The sequence below is a fragment of the Perca flavescens genome, chromosome 3, assembly GCF_004354835.1.
Source record: "Perca flavescens isolate YP-PL-M2 chromosome 3, PFLA_1.0, whole genome shotgun sequence".
Taxonomy (NCBI): domain Eukaryota; kingdom Metazoa; phylum Chordata; class Actinopteri; order Perciformes; family Percidae; genus Perca; species Perca flavescens.
Genome location: NC_041333.1, coordinates 11633512 through 11648457, shown reverse-complemented (window position 1 = coordinate 11648457; position 14946 = coordinate 11633512). Strand labels below are relative to the sequence as shown.

The following is a 14946-nucleotide window of genomic DNA, read 5'->3' as shown; positions in this document are numbered from 1 at the left end:
GCTCAAATAGTATTGTTCCTTTTGCAGTTATTTACTGTAGGTGACACTTCTGAGTGTAAAAAAATATAAATTATGAACTCGTCATTTAGTGTTCAGACTTGTATCTAACCACAAGTACATGGCTCCACCACCCCCGATATTCAAAGCTAGCTTAGCTCCTTGAAGGTTGTGGCATCAAACATACACCACAACATCCATACATAACATTCATACCTAATTGTTAATAACACTCATACACCTCATTTATTACAGATTTACTGCAATCTGATATTTAAAACACAAATATAGCTGCAGACAGCAACAACTGTAGTTTCATAGAACGGTGGTATGATCAAAACAGCATCTCAGCGCAAGTCTCAAAATGCACTTAAAATAAAGGCCGGCCAAACCAAGCATTTTCTGCTACATTCATTCTGCTTCCCCAAAATCTGAAAGAGAAAATATCAACCACTGAAACGTTGCGCCTTCACTCACGCTGCAAGTTTCCACCACCAATAATAAGAGTGGGCCTACATTTACATTTGTTAACAAGAACTGTGCACAACAATGTGCCAGGCAGGCAGTGCAAAGGAAAAACAGCTAACTGCTTTCGGTCATATGTTCGTCACATAACTGCCACAGCCCCTCTATTGAGAGTCCTTTCAGTGGAGTACTTGATCTTTTCACGTCTCAGGTCTGCATCTCAGTCTGCATATGGGTATCGACTCTGTGGAGAGAGACACAAGATTAATCCTCACACACAGATACACACGGCTCATGTTTCAAAGTCTTACAAACTTAATTAATCAGGGTAAAAATAAAGCTCTTGCCTGCTCAACATGTATATCATCTGTCCAGGATCATCTGCAAATACCCTGTAACATCAAAAGAATAGTTCTATTAAAACAGAATTTTCACTAACGCATGAATCGAGTACACACAACACTGATTCCATAACGGACATTGCCCATTAGGTCTCAAGTGTTTTTCCATCCATCGGTTCAGGAAGGGCTTGAGTACTCTTGAGGTCTAAATTTGGGTCCCGTCAAGAAAATGGAGACGGCGTTTTAACTTTCAACGCATGTCATTCTACCTTCTCTTCTCTCCATCTACTTACACATTAGTTGACATAGAAGTACGTATACATCTGGGGCCTGTAGCCCAAAGCATGTTCAACTTAATCTGGCTCTCTTTTGGGTTACATGAGCCTACCATTAGTAATAATAACTGGTGTCACAAAAGCTCTAGCACTAGCTCAGTTACCTGTAACATAATTAAAGTACTTCATATGAAATAAAGTATAATAGTAATATACTCGCAGGAAGATTTGATTAAAGTAACAGCAAAAAGTGATATTGGATTAGGTGAAATGTATACATTATAATTAATCACGTAACTAGAATAAGATGAGAAGCTGTAAATACTAGAACTCATTTCAGACTATTGAAAGTAAGGCTAGGGGTATGAAAAAGTGTGGAGCTTTCTACTTAAGTATAGAGTATCTTTTGCTTTACTATATAATATTACAGTATTTTGAATATATGAATATATACATACAAATGTTAACCACAGAATAGGGCTGCACGATATGAGGAAAATATCTTATTGCGATTATTTTGACTGATATTGCGATTGCGATATGATTCACGATACTGAAGGGAACGATCATGTTCGTATCATTATTCTCATTTTCATTTGACTAATATTAAATCTTAAAAAAATTAAATGATTATAGTGTGATTTTTGTACCAAACAAAGATGTTTTCTTTAGTCTGTAGGATAGGATTTGTAGGGCGGGACATCTCTGCAACATCACAATGCTGCATTCAGAATGGTTGGACATATAGTTTGCCTTTAACAAATATTGCGCCCCTCTGCGATTTGGATATTGCACCAGTCCATATTGCAATTTCGATAAAATTGCGATTAATTGTGCAGCCCTACAACAGAAACCCATCTCTTACTCATCTCCCCAGTGGTAAAACGCTCGGTCCTGGTAGAACATGGACAAAAACAGCCAAACACTTATTGTCTCGACCCAGAAGATAACGAACAGGAACCATAGCGATGACAGCAGGACTTCACACAACATCCTGGAGCTCTGTGAGGACAACAGACATACAGTAGAAATACTGTAAGTGATCCCTTTTGAAAAAAAAAAAAAGTATTCAGGTCTCCTGACTTTTTCATGTGTTAATCTTTGCATATTTGTCCACTGTCAGGGGTTTTCCCATACCATTTATACTGTTTACATCCTAACCTTTTTACAGATGCTTATATACATTCAAAAAAGAAATATTGTAAATAATATCAGGTTTTGTAGGCATCGTGCATATGGAAAAGTCAACATACAATCTTAGTGTTGTTTCTTTTACATTATTACAGCACATTTCATTCATCATCATTATTCTTATACTCCAATTGTTTTTTGCTAATCCAGCCTATACGTTTAGTAAATGGAATCTACAATGTCATAAAATACTGCTATAGGTCGTATTTGGATAACTAAAATTATACAAAACATACTGTAAATGTTCATATTGTATTATATAACATAATGAAGTTGGGCATATATAATGTGAGCCAAAACAAGCAATTATGATATACATTGATGTTGACAATTTTTCTCTTTTTATTTGGCTGACAAAGTAAAGTCAGGAAATCAGTGTCGACTATTCATTTATTACATAAGATAACAGTTAACGTTAGCTAATGTAATGTCGTGTGCTGTGAATCGTTATCACAGAGATATATATATCTATGAATCGTTAACGTTACTATTATTCAAACAGTTGTTGGTCAGTAGCTAGGGAATATAACGTTTATTTAGCGTTAGAAAAAGAATGACGGATAACTAATAGCTCGGCAGCTAAAGTCGTCATACAATTAACTGCACTAGCAGCCAGGTATAACGTCTGCTAACGCTACTCGTTTTAAAGCCCCTTGCTTGTGTAACGTTAGCTATAGTTTCACTTTGACATTAGCTAACGTTAACGATTACCTTCAACTTAAACTTAATTAAATGCATCTCGGACGCAAGGTTAAACAGGAAAAAGTTACACAAGAGGAACCGACTGCTAACGTGAAGTTACATTTATCACATGTCCGTGTTGTTAACGGAGCGCAAGGTCAGTACATAAATACTGAATCGTGTTGTAAGACTATTTACTCACTCAAGTAAAAGACCCTTGTAATGGCATTCCTTTCCCAGGCTAGCAAAACTTGTTTACAATGCTCGTCACATATCACGTTGCATGTATTTCCGCTTCTGCGTCCAGTGATCTCATTGGTCGATTGATTCCCAGTGATATCATTGGTTGAGTTGATTCCCAAGCGGTCCTCGGTCCTCCTTTCCCTCCTTTTCTGCAGTCTCATGGAAGTAGCATCAATATTACATCGTGCATGGCATACAACCTAAAGTTGCACACTTGCGGTACAAAAAAAATAAAAACACAAGGCCAGTTATACTAAAATTACTTTATTACAGCTGATTTCTGTTCAATATCCCTCTGCCAACACAATGGTAAATATAATACAAACAAAATAGTAAATTTGATCCTATTTTTATTCTGTTTAATGTATCTTTTTTTACACAATTTAAATCCACTTTTAGTACTTTACCATATCTTCTGTAGTATCTTCATAATCTCTCTGACATTCAATAACAAGTTCCACCATCTATACATTTTAATACAGGGTATGAGTTGTAGTGGTAATGTGCCAAAGAAGAATACTGACATCTTCAAAAAAATGCAATCTCTTTCATAATTTGCCTGTCACCACAACAACTTTTCAAGCCTTTTTACTTTGGCCCCTAGAGCAGAACCAACTTGTTTTTATACATTTCATGCCATCAGCCCACCGATAGGTAAAACCATGGAGATGAGACAACGCAGTGGCATGTGGGCTTGGCGACTCAGGTATGGCACAGTGTTTGACCATAGAAAGGATCGCCATCTTTTGTTGTTGCCGTTTCTCATTCGGTATCCCATAAGCTTTCAGTCAGTAGGACAAAATTTGACATCGAAGTTAGAAAGTCAAAAATAAAATAAAATCCAGGTTTGTGGGGAGGTCTCATAACCGACAATGATTGACAACAGGATCCAGACGCCCTCACACACACACACATGCACACACACAACATTGACATAAAAGTGAACAAAAGTTAGCGCATACAAACTTAAGGTTGGCATGTAGGTGAGGTTCGATTGGCCTAACATTCAAACTCTTGGCCTTGGCTTTTGACTAAAGGTAAGATTCCGATCATGATAAATACATTCCCCATTTCTTGACCAAATATCAATAAATCAGAAAGGAAATGATAAATAGAACCTGCTGTGTTACAGTAACTGAACTAGTTACTCGGGCATTAAAAAAAAGTTAAGAGTTTTGGGACTAAACCATATGTAACTTCATATAATGCATACTTTCAAGGATAGGATATATACACGTGGAAAATTAACATCCCACCTATTTAAGGAAAAAGCAATTTTTGGGTCCTCAAATGTGATGGCATATATCACATTATGACATTCAGAGCCAGCATCTGAAAAGGTGACCCTGAATCCGAGTGGAATGGGGACAAATGCTCAAACGTGTGCGGTGGGGGAAGAACGAATTTTGCCGTGAGAAAGCTGAGAAATGGCCGCCTGATTAAAGAAGCGCCACTTAAGAAGACGACAGCAAACGCGTGCATATGAGGCATTCGGTCTGTGTACACGAAACCAAGAAGATCTTTCATTGAGCTAGGTCCAGACAACTCAAAACCATGTTGAGAGTGAAAGGTCTGCTAATATCAGTGTGGTCTGGCAGTTAAATAAAGTTAGTTTTAGAAATTATTTTCTTAAAATGCGAGTTTAGTTTTTATACGTTTTCTTTAATAAAATATACACGTATGCACATTTAACTCCAGCTTTGTATTTCAAGGAAGCATACCATCCTTATTATCTCGAGATCATTAACCTTAATGGCCTTTTCAATAAAATGTTTTAAACTCTCTGTAAGGGATATGGAAATTGAAAGCCTAAGAGAGGCTGTTAAAAAGGTTTAAAGGGCATTTCTCCAATGATATTTCAACCACAAACCAGAAGGAAGGGAGCGAGTGGAGACACATTATTAGAGGAACTGCTTGAGCTATCAGAAGGAATACCTAAGTGCTTTTTGCCACATTTATTTTGTATTTGGCCGTTTTCACAGAGGGTGCGTTGACTCAATTTGACTTTTACATGTATCTATAACACAATGTCATCGTGCGAGCATGTGCTTGATTCGGTCACCATTGTTGTTGGGTTCTGATGAGATGGTGTAACAATTATGACTGAGCACCTTATTTTTTAGTGTACCCCAACATTGTGTTGTAGTTTTCTTATTAGTGCCAAGCCTGCTGTCATGGTCATGACAATATGCCTTAACCTTTCTGCCTGCTGCACGTAATGGACTCTCTCCAGCAAACTTAGCTATATTTGTTTTATGGAAACGGTAGTAAAAAAAAAAAAAAACTCTTAAAAAGCCTGCAGCATCCTCACATAAAACGTTCTGTTCAATTGAAATTCAGCAAGAACACACAGGAGGAGATAACCAACAGTAGCTTTAGTTTCAAAACACAGTAAAAGCTGCTTTCACTCGCACACTATGTTGCCATACACTAGGTCTTGTCTCTACTTGGGAAATCGCTCCACACACAAAAAAAATAATCACAGCACGGGTTAGATTGACTTCTCAACTTAAGTACCGACGAAAACACTCATCCACCAGGTGGCTTTGCGAACATTTTAATTTTACACATATTCCGCTGTATAAAGTGCTTTGAACAAGGCAGCAGTTTAAAAAAAAAAGGCACTAATAAAAATCAACAGATCGATACTAGGATTGTTTTTGAAGGCAAATGAATCTCTCTCCTGACCCCACCCCTCCCAATTCCTCCTGTGAATGTGTACAATGACATTCTCTGTAACGCAGGGGTTTCCAAGTTGTCCATTTCTCACCATTTATACAACTTTGCTGCATACACAGCGAATATAATAATCTGAGATAAGTATTCGGGACCTCTGGAACTAAAATCAAACTGAACATACACTGGCACTAATGATACAATTTTAAATAAACTATAAACATCGAGAGAGAGAGACTGATTTTTAGAATCAAAAAGGTTTTTAAAAAAAAAGGCACCATAGTAGTGTTGGAGCATAAGCCTGATACAGCTAACATTATTTGGCTCTGAATTTGGAAAGCCTCATGTGGGCTGGAAATCAGGTGAAATAAAAACTACTGAATAGAAAGAGGCATCTCGTTTATCACAATGACCATTACAGCAGGCTGGGATCACAACAGCAAAGCAGCTTTAGTTCGGGAGGTCTGCTGCGTTTTTAAAACCACCGTCAGCGAAATCGACCAGTGTGTAACTGAATGTGAATCGGGAGAGTGAAAGAGAGGGGGGGGGGGGGGTCCTAAATAAAAAATTAAAATAAAAATCAGTATGCTGTGATTGTTTGACACCACATTTCTTAGGACATTGTTAACACATGTCAAAAGGTGTTTAAAACAGTGTTTCATGTGCAAAATGAGAGCAATGGCTGTGAATAGCACAAAACATATATTTAAAAAAACTTTTCGCAGGAGAGAGCTGTAAATAAAAGCAAATGGGACTATTATGTGTTGACACTCAAATTGCTTATGTAACATAAATTTAAGGATCTGTACGTGTGCCGATAAACTGCCGTGAGGACGGGCTGCGTCTTTTCCAGCCCTTTTTGACCTGAGCAACATTTATTTCATCGCACATCCACATCTGTACACGAGGGTGGGGGGGGCATTGGCGGCAGAGCTCAGCCAATACTCTGTCCTGCTGCGTTTGCTGGATTCTACATCTCCACGCTCAAATTCCGACTCCAGGGGCTGATGGGGGAATCTATGTGTAGGAGAGGTGTGACCCGTTAGATATCTGAGAGGTGACACTGGTACTCCTGCTCATGCTCTGCTCGCTGCGCCCTCCTGAGGGTGTCCTCCCCATTGCCTGGGGGCTGTTCTGTACACCTCCACTGCTGCGGGACAGGGCTCCTGCCGATGGGTGGCCCCACGGCGACGGCACCCCACCTCCCTGCATGCCCTGCCCCCAGCCTTGCTGCATAGGTGCCCCTCCCGGACTGGAGTGATAGCTGTGATGGCTGCCGTGGTGGCTCGCGCCGGCGGCCGAGCCGACGCTGCCCCAGTGGGACCCTGGGGAGCTCCCGGACGGCCGCTGCTGCTGATGGTGACTCCAACTCGCTGGGGCCCCGGGGAAGCTGTGGCTGAGGCCCTCTGGGGAGAGGTTTGCTAGCACCATGTTGCTGAAGCCCAGGCGCATACTCTCGGAGTCAAAAGCCTCAACTTCTCGGGCTTGACGCTCCAGCAGGCTCCGGATTCGCTCCAAGCGTTCATTCTGCAGGGACATCATCTCTTCCTCAATCTACAAAAAATAAAATACACGGTAAATAACAATGTTCATATACAGTACCTGTGCTTCACAGAAGAGTAGTTCCGATACCAGTACCGGAAATGCCTCCGATACTGCCTAAAATGCTGGTATGTGTGTTGGCGAGTACGCCAGTCTGCGCATGATCCGATACCCCGTAATTTAGCTCGATGGAGTTTTAAGCCCCCCAACGTCGACTTTAGGGCAGCGCTGCGACCGTCGACTTCAAGGCACCTAACCCTAACCATTGCCTAATCCTATCGCCCTTCCATGCAGCGATGCCTGGAAGACGACGTTGGGGGCTTAAAACTACAAACACCCGTAATTTAGCCCTGAAAAAATATACTTTAAAAGTTGTTTATACAAGTTCTTTTTCCGTTGAGAAAGTTCTATGGCATTCATTCTCTGGATGTATTTGTTCATGTTTTACAAACGTTTTAACCTGAGCCAGGCCATACAACAATGTCACACAATGCATACCATGATATCACAGCCATACAGGGTTAGTAGTATACAGCTAATAATAATAATAATAATAATAATAATAATAATACTACATCTGAATCACACTGGTATCTGATCTGTACTCCGTATTGGCCCGATACGCAAGTTCAGGTATCGAAATCTGAAATCTCTACTTCACAGTGGGGCTGGGCGATAGGGAGAAAATCAGATATCACAATATTATTGACAAAATACCTCAACATCGATATTGCGGCGATATTCTAGGGTTGACAATTGGTGCGCTAACAATATATCTTCACACTTAGATTTTAGATAAATAATCATCAATAATGTGGACATAACGTTTAAGTGGGGAAAAGGCAAATAATAGAACAGCTAGAACAGTCTGGTAAGTTCAGAAAAGTACATCACTTTACTGTAATGTAGCCTTTAAAACCAGGAAAAGACAACAAGTATGTCATATCACCATATTAGGATATCCAAAATCTAAGACGATATCTAGTCTCATATCATGATATCGATATAAAATCGATACATTGCCCCGCCCTACTTCACAGTGTACATAATAAAATGAAGGTTGGCTGAATTCCATTTAGTGGCTTCAGTTTCAGGGTCCTGCTATTTTGCATGGCGTTTCACGGTCCCGACTCACTGGGGCCACTCGAATAGAACAGAGCCATCGTTAACGTTAGTAGTAAACACCGGTGCTTGCAATGATAATGGAGACCAATATAAATCTCCACGTGACAATCATTTCTAGAGGAGAACCTTCTGTTCCAGCAGGGCCCTTCGGAGGGACACCCTCTGCTCCAGGTCCTTCCTCTCCCGCTCGTGCTGGGCATCCGTCTGCATTTTGATCTTGCTCTGGTAGGCGTTGAGAAGCTCCAGCTCCTGCTGTAGCTGCATTCGTAGGCCTTGGCACTGAGCCTCCTGCGTCTCATCCAGACGAAGCTAGGGGACAGACCGATCAGGATCAGGATCCAACAACATATAAAACAACCATAACTGATGTGGGGAAAATGTAAAAGAATCGGTGTGGCAACTTCACGGTTTTATTTGACAACTTTTCTACATTCCTGGCATTCCCAGACTCACCGCCTGAGTGGAAAGCATCTCATTGATGGAGTGGTCATACTGCTCTGCCAAGATGGCCAGCTTGCGGTGCTGCTCCTGCTTCAGCCGTTTAAGGACAGCCTTGTGCTCGGACTTTGGTGTGGTCTCCAACAGATGGTTCCTCAGTGCTTTGTACTGCCTGGTCTGGATCTTACATGTGTCCTGGAACTGCTTCTTGATCTGTAGCTCTTTGGACTATGTTAAAGAGGAGAAAAATAAAAAAGGTATTTTTTATATTTATAAGCAACCATTAAAAGGCAGGGTTGGTAAAGTTGAAAAGCTGGCAAGATTTGAAAGCAACATCTCCTTGGAGGTAATAAAGAGCAAGGTTACCTCCCCTTTTTCTGCTTTGCCCACCCAGAGAATTTGGCCCACCCCCCTTGCCCCCCTCTCCTCCTCAATAGCTACAGACACAGAAATGGCAATCCTAATGAAAGCTCATTGTGGGACTGGCTCTAGTGGCTGTAATTCTGCACCAAGGCTGAATTTCGGGAAGAGACTTCAGATACAGTATTAGGGGACCACTAAGGCCTATATAGAGACTTCAGATACAGTATTAGGGGACCACTAAGGTCTATATAAAAGAGACTTCAGATACAGTATTAGGGCACCACTAAGGTCTATATAAAAGAGACTTCAGATACAGTATTAGGGCACCACTAAGGTCTATATAAAAGAGACTTCAGATACAGTATTAGGGGACCACTAAGGCCTATATAGAGACTTCAGATACAGTATTAGGGGACCACTAAGGTCTATATAAAAGAGACTTCAGATACAGTATTAGGGAACCACTAAGGTCTATATAAAAGCATCCAAAGAGCACCATGTTTGCCTAACCAAAGAAAAGGAACAAGCGAAACAGTCATTACTCTGATGCAGTCCTTTTACTCTAAATTCTATGGCTCAGAAGAGAGGATCTACTGAATATTCAATGAACATGCACGCTCACAAGCCGAGCTCTCACCTTGAGGCTCTTGGGCTGCTGGCGAACCTCCATAACGTGTTTGCGTCGAAGTTCCCTCTCCCGCCTCTTGTTGTACTCCTGCTGATTGGTGAGCTCCGTCTGGTGCTGCAGACGGATGAGCTCCGCCCTCGTCTTTTGGATGGTGTTGACCTGGCGGAACTCCAGTTCTTGCATGGACTCGTGGTGCCGGAGAAGCATGGCATGTTCCAAGTCCTTCTGGGTCTGACGCTTGTTTAGCTCCTAATTATGGGCACGTGGAGAGACAAACAACAAAAGGTATGAGACTGTCGCGCTCCCAAGTTCAATTCACTAATGTTTGGAATATTTGAGAGATACCCAGCGGTACAACGGAAGAGACCGAGTGCTGACCTCACGCACTAAGTCCTGTTCAATATTGTGGCGGGCAATCAAGATCCTCCGTTTAAACCTGCGGCACTCCAGGTCCAGATACTGCCTCTGTCGACGCTGCAAGTTGGCCTCTTCCTCAGCTTGGAAGTGTTGGAAGTTCTCCTTCTGCTTGGACAACCACTCCTGCTTTTCCTTCTTGGGTGTTGACTGGTTTTCATTCAACTCCTAAAAACGGAAGAAAGATTGCAGGTCACTTGTTAAACAGACTTCCATGGTGCCGACTGATGTCCATTTGCTGATAGTAAGCAAACTGAACGTTTGAGAGACTTGTGTGCGGGGCAAGAAGGCGTGGATCTCCCTACCTCTTTCAGTTGTTCCTTGCGAAGTTTGTACTCCCGTTTCTGGGATTCAAGGAAGCTGTTGAGCTCTTTCTTCTGCTGACTCTGAATGTGTTGTTGGAACTTCTTTTCATCGTTGGAAAAAGTTTTCGCCTAATGGAGAAATGAGCACCGCAATCAGTTTACTCTACGAGTTTTGTAAAATCTTAAGCGAACACACAAATTAGCTGAAAAAAAAAAGCATACGTCTTTCTCCATGGATGCCTGGTGCTTCTTGATCAGTTTCTCCATCTCCTGGGCAAAGCTATTCCTCTGGTTCTCCAGCTCCTTGTCCAGGCGGAGTCTGTGCTCATCCATCTCAGCCTTCAGCTTGTTTTCCAGAGCCATCAGCTGCTTCTGGTGTTGCCGCCTCATGCGCTTGTAGCCCAATATCTGCTCCCTTAACTCTGAATCCTGCTCGTGCTCCTTAATCTGGCGAGTGAGCTGGAAAACACAAGAACCGGATTCTCTTCATATATTGTTTTGGTCGCTAAGAACAAGCTTTTGAGACAACGATTATGTGTGTAAGGCTAACATGTCTCACGTATAAGTGAGGTTTTTCAAGACAATATGGAGGAAATGGACAATTAACTTTTAAAAGTGCATATCCAAGGTTTCAAGCTGGATCAAGTACTACTTTCTAGCCTTAAAACAAAAGCATCAGTGATCACGAGGACAACTCGTCAAAAGATTTTTGCCTTTCAACAACCCATGGATGTCCAGCAGCTACACCCACACCCACACTTTATCCATCTTCTTATTTGATCTGCAAATACAATAACTGTTATTACCACTGAGGCTGTGCGTATAGTAGCAAAGTGTTCGCGGTTCCGTTTTGGCCGCGGAGTGTGTGCAGGCGGGGACTGTGGCTCAGTTGGCCAGGTGTTAGGCTCCGACTCTTCTTTATACGTCTCCTCCTCCTAAAACATAGGCAAACATGCACCCAACATGTAAACAGCAGAAGAAGAAACTGCAAAACAATAAAATGATGTCTCTCATGCTGTATTTAATAATAATAATAATAATGAATTAATATAGTAAATTTGAAATAATCCCAGCTGCAGGTCAGACTGGAACCTGAACATCTTACCGGTTTGAGGTGTATCACAGAGCTGTTGGACATGACTGTGTGGTCTCCCTCAATGTCCACCTCACTCTTGTCATCGCCTGCATCAGTTAGACTGTTGACAGAGCTGCTCTGTGAACTGGCACTGATTGACATACTGGGTATGGATTGGTTGCTACCAACGCTGTTCACTGTACCCGTCCGACCCACGTTGTGTTCTGGCTCCTAAAAATATCACACACGGCAGACCGTAACAAGGTTACAACAAAGCTCTCTAATAACACAGAACGACACAACGGGCCCCATCTCGCACCCGGCATGGCGCAAAGCCCGACGCAAGTGTCTTTGCTAGTTTTAAGACAAACGCAGTTGTCAATTTTCCGTCCAGCGCCCACGTCGTTTAAATAGCAAATGCACCTGCGCCCATGGGCGTGCTGGTCTTACAGGGAGGTGTGTTCAGGTGCATTCTTGGGGTATTGCTATCTTGAGGCAGTGAGAAGCGATCGCACCATTGACCAACAAAAACCTGGTCTAAAGTCAATAGTGCAGCATTTCATTGTTATTTCAATGTAAAAATAAAATAAAATGCGCCTAGGCTTATGCACACACACACACACACACACACACACACACACACACACACACACACACACACACACACACACACACACACACACACAGACACACAGACACGGCTTTTAAAAGGGAATGGGAGAGGACACTCAAAACACACCCCGCACAGACCCTTTTTTCCACCGTCAAACTAGCAAAAGTAGATTTGGACACGCCCTGAACGCACCATGCACTTCACGCCGTGCGATTGGATCGTTAAAATAGGACCCCAATACTAGAATATACAACATCCCTACACTGGACATGACAGAGATGATACAAAAAAAAAAAAAAAAAAAAAAAAAGAAATTGCAGGCCAACAGAAGTTCAAAACAGTCCCATCACAGACCTCCTCTTCATCTTGGGCCTCTGTTGTGGGGCCATTATGGGCTTCCTGAAACAAGAGCTTCTTCATTTTGCGATACTGCAGATTGTCAAGCTCCCGCACTGCATCCTTAGTCCGACTGATCAGGTCTATTAGAACAGATTCTGGCCGCTCACGCTGGACAAATGCATGCTAGAGGAAGAACACAGAAAAGACCTCTTGCATTAAAATCATGACTTCTAATATGGTTATAGGAATGAACTATAAACTTAATTGCTCATAGCATTTTTTTTTTTTTTATTATTATTCTTACCTTTAAAAGCTCCTCAGAGTTCGGCCTATCCTGGGGAAATTTCTGAAGGCAAGAATCTACAAAGTTTCGGAAATAATCCGTCCTAAAGTTGAGATGGAAAGTGGATCAAATTATTTTATGGACTCAAGTTTGTTTAAGAAACAATACACCAGCTCTTATTAATGTAATTCTAAACTCACCATTCACTAGACTGCAGCATGGGGCTCTCATTCTGTGCTATATGGTATAAGGCACTCATTGCATTCATGTTGAACAGTGGAGGCTTCCTCTCAGCTACAGACCAAGTAGAGGGTTACATCACGGAGTCAGATGTTGCAACGAAAAATGTAATTATGAGAGAAAGAAAAAGCAACGTCATTCAAGTATTGACTGAATAAGTTAGCTAAAGTATTGCTTGCAATGAGAGGTTAGTGAAAGGGTTAAAAAAAAACAAAAAAAAACATGTAATCTAAATCGTAAATGTGAAAACAGGCCATATACAACAGTGACCGTACCTAATTCAATGCAGGTTATTCCCAAAGACCAAATGTCCACCTTTCCATCATACTGGCCCTCATCCATAGCTAAAATTACTTCCGGGGCCATCCTGAGAAAACAAACACATTCGGCACAATAAACATATGACAATGAATAACAATGTAATGGGGAATTTGCTCTAACAGAAAACTTGAATATTATATGTTTTGTAGCGCACCAATATGGAGTCCCAACAAAGGAGTTGGCAGGACAGGCGATGGAGGCAGAACCAAAATCTGCTAGTTTGACCTGCCCCGGCTCCGTCAGCAAGACGTTCCCGGCCTTGATATCTCTGTCAAACACACAAGAGGAAATGATTCCAGCTCCACACAGACAGACAGAACGCCTGGAACACCAGCATGCTCTCCCAAACACTCACCGGTGAATCATGTTGTGGGAGTGAAGATAAGCCAACCCTTGAAGAGCACCATGGGTAATTGCAGCTATTTCCACTTCTTGCAGAGGTTTCTTGTGAACTGGAAGGGATACATTCATTGAAAAAAAAAAAAAAAATCACAAAAAAGGTGACCAGGATTAACTTGGTAAGTGAGACTACCGGTTTCTGTTTGTAGTCATGCAGCCTCATGCATTGATCAGGACTACCCCCCCACCCCTAAAAAAAAAAATAAGAAAGGTTTTCAACTCACCTTCTAACAAATCGGAAGCAGAGCCCAGACAATACTCCATTACCAGCTGCAATGAAGTAAAGAGTGTTTTGGGTGAAATTGTTTTTCCAGTCAGTGGGTAGAACATTTTAGTCGTCATCACTGACTAGCGTGTAGAATCTTACCCAGGCGGTGTGCTCCCGCAGGTAACATCCTTTGTATTCTATGCTGTTTGGGTGTTGTATTCTCTGCAGGAATTTCACCTCTTTGATTATGTCTTGCCATTTCTGTGAAAATAGTGAAAAATTTGAGGACAGCAACAACAACCAACCAAAAAAAAAACCACTCATGAGTAAATGTTATCAACAATTGCCCGTTAACAGGATACAGGTTAGTGAAAGCTACCATACCTCAGTGGACTGCTTTCCACTGTATGACATCTTCTTGATGGCCACCACCTCATTTGTCCGCACATCCCGTGCCTGAATGATAAGCACATTACATATTGGTGCGATTCTCATCTTTACCTCACAACTTTACCACTGGTGTAAGGTTTGGTTCACTTACTCAAGCTACATGGGCTACAGTAGAAGTACCAGCTGTATTTTGAGATACCCATGCTACCCATTAATTTTGTCATGTAATATTTGCCTGGAAATCTTATATAATTATTAAAAAAAAAAATCGACAATCACTGTACGTGACCTCGTCACAACACACACAATCCGTATTAAGGCGCTGACACGCCAACCCGATTGTCGGCCGTCGGACAGTCTGGCGAGGTCGGTGACTCGAGTCGGTTCGGTGTGT

The 14946-nt window shown here is 41.7% G+C and overlaps 1 protein-coding gene and 1 long non-coding RNA gene across 4 annotated transcripts in view; both read right to left on the bottom strand.

The window, feature by feature from the left end:
* Positions 1-809: 809 nt before the first annotated feature.
* On the bottom strand, positions 810-3255 carry LOC114552684 (uncharacterized). The gene is made up of 3 exons (XR_003692209.1): positions 3153-3255; positions 1944-2080; positions 810-854 (listed from the first exon to the last, which is right to left on the bottom strand). It is a non-coding gene; the product is annotated as an uncharacterized LOC114552684 (long non-coding RNA).
* A 3161-nt stretch (positions 3256-6416) lies between these two features.
* Positions 6417-14946, bottom strand: part of taok1a (TAO kinase 1a) — an 18622-nt gene continuing 10092 nt past the window's right edge. For all 3 annotated transcript variants that reach the window (XM_028571244.1, XM_028571228.1, XM_028571237.1), the window contains exons 3-20: positions 14547-14618; positions 14322-14423; positions 14179-14224; positions 13911-14007; positions 13710-13823; positions 13510-13601; positions 13195-13288; positions 13016-13097; positions 12727-12894; positions 11790-11990; positions 11491-11619; positions 10907-11143; positions 10685-10813; positions 10344-10547; positions 9975-10214; positions 8990-9202; positions 8663-8845; positions 6417-7423 (exon numbers count right to left, since the gene is read on the bottom strand). In XM_028571244.1, coding sequence (XP_028427045.1) covers positions 6887-7423; positions 8663-8845; positions 8990-9202; positions 9975-10214; positions 10344-10547; positions 10685-10813; positions 10907-11143; positions 11491-11619; positions 11790-11990; positions 12727-12894; positions 13016-13097; positions 13195-13288; positions 13510-13601; positions 13710-13823; positions 13911-14007; positions 14179-14224; positions 14322-14423; positions 14547-14618 — 2940 coding nt within the window. In that variant the 3' untranslated portion in view covers positions 6417-6886. The remainder of the gene's footprint in view (positions 7424-8662; positions 8846-8989; positions 9203-9974; positions 10215-10343; positions 10548-10684; positions 10814-10906; positions 11144-11490; positions 11620-11789; positions 11991-12726; positions 12895-13015; positions 13098-13194; positions 13289-13509; positions 13602-13709; positions 13824-13910; positions 14008-14178; positions 14225-14321; positions 14424-14546; positions 14619-14946) is intronic.